We start from the raw sequence: 6,000 nt of genomic DNA on the forward strand, positions 1-6,000 counted from the left end.
CCGTTGCAGCATCCCCGTGGCCACGTGATAAAAATTTAGATGCTTGGCAACTGACTCCTATTTATGACGGTTTTAGTGTCCCTGGGTCTTTTTTGCGACTTTCTGACAAGCAAAGTCCATAGGGATGTTAGATTCACTTAACAACTGTGTGACTGACTTAACAACTCCAGGGATTCACTTAAGAACCCTGGCAAGAAAGGTTGTGAAATGGGGCACAACTCACTTAACAAATGTCTCACTTAGCAACATAAATATTGGGCTCAATTGTGGTCGTAAGTCAAGGACTACCTATATTTAGTTTTGAAATCAGAAGGGTGGGGGGTTATTATTGTGTAAATCCAGAGAGTTCTGACTTTGTTTGGCAGACTCAGGAAGTAGGTTAATTCAGTCTCCAATTTCCATATAATTAATTCGTAATTCTATAACCAGGTTATCTGGATCGGGAGTCTGGTAGCAGCTTTTCCCATGAACAAACGTTATAATAAAAGGGCCTTAGCTTTTGTGTACGATGAAAGCATCTCACAAAAGTATACGCCTTTTAATAGCATTTCTTTGTTAGACAAGCTGCTACAGACTCCTGATTTTATGCCATTGTAAAATAACCATCAAAGCAACTTTCTTCCTGCCACAATGACAGGTTGCATGAATATTATTCAGAAAGTCCTTGGCAGCTTTTCATTTATTTATCCGTAATAGATTCACAGGCAACTCAATTGTTGAATTAACTGAAAGTGAGCTCTTAAAACAGGCTTTTTGACAAAAATAACTATCCAGTCCATCGCCTGCCGAGAAAAATCAGTTGCAACTTACACTTTTAGTTAGACTAGAAAACGACATTATTAGTGGCTTTACCGACCATATTATTTGATTTAAAAGTCATGAAAAAGCAAAGAAGGAGTTGCAGTAGCATTTTATCTTCGCAAGAGCCTAGATACAGTATTATTAAAGCTCCTTTCATTTGGAAAAATAACTTTTTCTCTTTGGAGTGGGCCGAGTCTATTTTGAGCTCCAGAATTGCCTAGGAAGGATTCCAGAAATTTATTTGGCGTTTTTTGTTTCTCCCAAAGAAATATATATATTTTGCTTTCACGCAGAGATAAGGCACAGCAAATATACAAAGGGAGAGAAGCGAAAAGTTACAGAACGGCAGGCAAATTCCAGAAAAAGTACAGTTTGAAATTGCACAAAAGGTGTGAGCCAACTGAAAACTTTTAAGACAAATTGCTCAGCGCTCTGAAAGCAGGGGGTTTAAACTTGGTTGAATCAGACCAAAGGTCTATTTATTCTTGCACAGTTTATAAAGCAAGCAGCCAGAGGCTTCCAGGCATCACAAAATGAAGCTATGAAGACTGCAAACTCCCTCTGAGGTTTGACCTCAGCACTTTACGTCCCCCATGGTATACTGCAGCTGATCGTGGAGTCTCCATTTAACTCTTCCCAGGAGCGCCTCAAGGATTTAGATAGGCGTTGTCCAAGGGAGGGGATCGCACTAGACTTCTGAGCTTGGTTCGAGAGCCAAAAGTAAAACTGTAATCAAAAGCCTGGAGAAGTTTGAATCCGCCTTAATTTTAAGAGTCACATTAGGTTACTCTTACAGTTATGGGAGAGGGAGGAGGGAGGGAGGGATAGAGAGAGAGAGAAGGAGGGAGGGCGAGAGAGAGAGGAGGGTGGGAAGAAGGGAATGAAGGAGAGAGAGGAGTGAAGGAGAGAGAGAGCACTATCTAATAAAATGAAATTCAATGGTGAAAAGAGTAAGGTTCTACATTTAGGCAACAAAAACGGAATGCACAGGTACAGTATAGGTGATACCATACTCAGTAGTAGTAACTGTGAAAGGGATCTTGGAGTCCTAGTGGACAACCATTTAAATATGAGCCAGCAGTGTGCAGCAGCTGCCAAAAAAGCCAACACAGTTCTAGGCTGCATCAACAGAGGGATAGAATCAAGATCACGTGAAGAGTTAATACCACTTTATAATGCCTTGGTAAGGCCACACTTGGAATACTGCATTCAGTTCTGGTCGCCACGATGTAAAAAAGATGTGGAGACTCTAGAAAGAGTGCAGAGAAGAGCAACAAAGATGATTAGGGGCCTGGAGTCTAAAACATATGAAGAACGGTTGCAGGAACTGGGTATGTTTAGCTTAAGAGAAAGAAGGACTAGGGGAGACATGATAGCATTATTCCAATATCTCAGAGGTTGCCACAAAGAAGAGGGAGTCAAACTATTCTCCAAAGCACCTGAGGGTAGAACAAGAAGCAATGGGTGGAAACTAATCAAGGAGAGAAGCAATTTAGAACTGAGGAGGAATTTCCTGACAGTGAGAACAATTAATCAGTGGAACAGCTTGCCTCCAGAAGTTGTGAATGCCCCAACACTGGAAGTCTTTAAGAAGATGTTGGATAGCTATTTGTCTGAAACGGTATAGGGTTTCCTGCCTAGGCAGGGGGTTGGACTAGAAGACCTCCAAGGTCCCTTCCAACTCTACTATTGTATTGTATAGATGAAGGAGGAAGGGAAGAAGAGAAAAGAGAAAGCGGGAGGGAGGGAGGAAGAGAGGGAAGGGGAGAGAGAGAGAGTGAGAGAGAGAGAGAAGGAGTGAGAGTGAGAGAGAGAAGAAGGGCGAGAAGGAGGGAGGGAAGGAGAGAGAGAGAAAAGGCAGGAGGGAGGGAGGGAAGGAGAGAGAGAAAGAGGGAGGGAGGGGGGAGAGAGAGAAGGAGGGAAGGAGGGAGAGAGAGAGAGAGAGGGCGGGAGGGAAGGAGAGAGAGAGAAGGCGGGAGGGAGGGAAGGAGAGAGAGGAGGGGAGGGAGAGAGAGAGGAAGGGAGAGAGAGAAGGAGGGAGTGACGGAGGGAAGGAGAGAGAGAAGGAGGGAGGGAGCGAGTGAAGGAGAGAGAAATATCTTGTAGGGGCTTCAATACTGGATGTTTTAAAGAAGAGATTGGAAAACAAGTAGTCTGAAATGGTATAGGGTCCTGCTTTAGCAGGCAGTTGGATGAGAAGACCTCCAAGGTCCCTTCGAACTCTATTATTTTTTTATTCTGGATAGATAGATAATAGATAGATAGATAGATAGATAGATAGATGAGAGAGAGAGAGAGAGAGAGAGAGAGAGAGAGCGAGAGAGAGAGAGAGAGAGAGAGAGAGAGAGAGAGATAACCGTAGATCAATAGACAACATTCTGACAATATAATTAAAGCAAGTATGGTGCAAGGTGTTATGTGGCCCATCCCAAAGCGAGCACCTTCGCTTATTTAAAATATCCCTTCCTTTTTTAGTTCAAAGCACATCTGAATCCCTCCCCCCAACAGCAGTAATCCCCCAGATTTAAGCTTCCCCTCCCTCTCCCCCCTGCCCTGGTAAACACAAACCAACTTACATTGTCAATAAGGTTATAATCCGTAATCCCGGCCTCTTCCAGATCCCGGGCTAAGAGTTCAGGATCTTGCTGTGCTGAGGCCGCCAGCAGACAGCCCCCCAGGTAGAAGAGCCAGGCCATGGTGCAGTGGGACTCCCGAAGAGCCAGGAGTCAGGAAGGGAGGAGAAGGTCTCCTTGCTCTGACTTCTGTCTCCAGCTCGCTGGAAGAGAGACGCATCTGACCTGAGCTGTCTTGGCTGGCTGCCTCCCCCTCCCTCCTCCCTCGGTTCAGCCCTTTCGCGGAGCTGGGAGCGAAGACTCCCACCGTTCCTTGCTTGAGCTCAGTTCCAGCAGAAGGCTGGTGAAGCTCCGGAGAACTTCCACCACCAACACCTTAGGTGGCCTCGCGTCCCCTTCTGCCCGGGGAACGGAGTAGGGATGGAGGGCCCAAAAGTCACCTTTGTCAAAAGCATTTTGTAGAGTCTCTGGGTTTTGTTTTGAATGGTTGGTGCCAGCTTCCACCCACACCCCCCACCATAACAAAGCTGGGTTCTACCAAATGTGTTTATCTCTAATCCTGGGTCATCGGTTGAGATAACAGAATGACAGAGTTGGAAGGAACATTGGAGGTCTTCTAGTCCAACCCTCTGCACAACTAATGAACTAACCCAGACCTCCAACAGTGAATAGAATAGAAGTAGGGTAGAGTAGGGAATAGGGAGAGGAAAGGAGGGAGGAGAGGAGAGAACAGAAGAGAAGAGAGAATAGGAATAGGAATAGAATAGAATAGAATAGAATAGAATATAGGTAGGGTAGAGTAGGGAATAGGGAAAAGGGAGAGGAGAGGAGAGAGGAGAGGAGAGAAGAGGAGAGAAGAGAAGAGAAGAGAGAATCGGAATAGAATAGAATAGAGGTAGGGTAGAGTAGAGTAGAGTAAGGAATAGGGAATAGGGAATAGGGAGAGAAGAGAGGAGAGGAAAGGAGAGGAGAGGAGAGGAGAGAAGAGAGAATCGGAATAGAATAGAATAGAGGTAGGGTAGAGTAGAGTAGGGAATAGGGAGAGGAAAGGAGGGAGGAGAAGAGAGAACAGAAGAGAAGAGAGAATAGGAATAGGAATAGAATAGAATAGAATATAGGTAGGGTAGAGTAGGGAATAGGGAAAAGGGAGAGGAGAGGAGAGAGGAGAGAAGAGAAGAGAAGAAAGAATCAGAATAGAATAGACTAGAGGTAGGGTAGAGTAGAGTAAGGAATAGGGAGAGAACAGAGGAGAGGAAAGGAGAGAACAGAAGAGAGAACAGAATAGAATAGAATAGAATAGAATAGAATAGAATAGAATAGAATAGAATAGAATATAGGTAGGGTAGAGTAGGGAATAGGGAGAGGAGAGGACAGGAGAGAAGAGAAGAGGAGAAGAGAAGAGCAAATAGGAATAGAATAGAAGTAGGGTAGAGTAGGGAATAGGGAATAGGGAGGGGAGGAGAGGAGAGAAGAGAGAAGAGAGAAGAGAAGGGAAGAGAGAATAGAAATAGAATAGAATAGAATATAGGTAGGGTAGAGTAGGGAATAGGGAGAGGAGAGGACAGGAGAGAAGAGAGAATAGGGATATAATAGAACAGAACAGAAGAGAAGAGAAGGGAACAGAACAGCAGAGTTGGAAGGGATTTGGAGATCTTCTATCTAGTCCAACCCCCCCTGCTCAAGCAGGAGACCCTATACCCATCATGGCGAACCTATGGCACGTACCAGAGGTGGCACACAGAGCCCTCTCTATGGGCACATGCACCATTGCAAACTGGTCTTCTGGTTTTTGATGCCTACATGCGTGCCAGCCATCTGGTCTTCGCGCACACCGGAGCACCGCAAACCCAAAGACTAAGTGGTCAGCATGCATGCAAGCGCCAGCTGGCTGGCGCACACATACGCACCAGCTACCTGGTCTTCGGGTCTCTGGCACTCTGGCATGCACGCATGCACACCTACGGTTCGCCATCACTGCCCTATACCATTCCAGGCAAATGATTGTCCAGTCTCTTCTTGAAAGCTTCCAGGGATGAAGCTCCCACAACTTCTGAAGGCAACTTCTGTTCCATTGGTTGATTGTTCTCCCTGTCAGAAAATGTCTCCTTAGTTCTACGTTCGGAGAGCACCAAGCTCCCCCCCCCCATATTTCAACCCCTGAGCTACAAATCTTCTCCCCTAAGATCATCATGCTAAGACATAGGGGCGTTGGTCTGGGACTGTGCCCACCAATGAAACAGCTCTCTGGCTGGGCTCCAATTGCTTGCTAGTTGAGGACGAACTGGCCTGAAAGAGAACCGGTCCCAGTGATTGCACTGGGATAGCCAACATCCATAAACTGCATTGGGTCTCAGACTTGACAACATTAAAATGTGTGGACTTCAACTCCCATACACACTTCTAGGCTGCATCAACAGAGGGATAGAATCAAGATCAGGTGAAGGGTTGATGCCGCTTTATAAGGCCTTGGTAAGGTCACACTTGGAATACGGCATTCAGCTTTGGTCACCAAGATGTAGAAAAGATGTGGAGACTCCAGAAAGAGTGCAGAGAAGAGCAAGAAAGAGGATTAGGGGACTGGAGGCTAAAACGTATGAAGAACGGTTGCAGGAACTGGGTATGTCTA

General features: G+C 45.6%; 1 protein-coding gene across 2 annotated transcripts in view; it reads right to left on the reverse strand.

Moving 5' to 3' along the window:
* Positions 1-3,570, reverse strand: part of ITIH5 (inter-alpha-trypsin inhibitor heavy chain 5) — a 48,937-nt gene extending 45,367 nt beyond the window's left edge. For both annotated transcript variants that reach the window (XM_081958066.1, XM_081958065.1), the window contains exon 1: positions 3,378-3,570. In XM_081958066.1, coding sequence (XP_081814192.1) covers positions 3,378-3,497 — 120 coding nt within the window. In that variant the 5' untranslated portion in view covers positions 3,498-3,570. The remainder of the gene's footprint in view (positions 1-3,377) is intronic.
* Positions 3,571-6,000: the final 2,430 nt, after the last annotated feature.

This window comes from Natrix helvetica, assembly GCF_964273705.1.
Source record: "Natrix helvetica genome assembly, chromosome: 6".
Taxonomy (NCBI): domain Eukaryota; kingdom Metazoa; phylum Chordata; class Lepidosauria; order Squamata; family Natricidae; genus Natrix; species Natrix helvetica.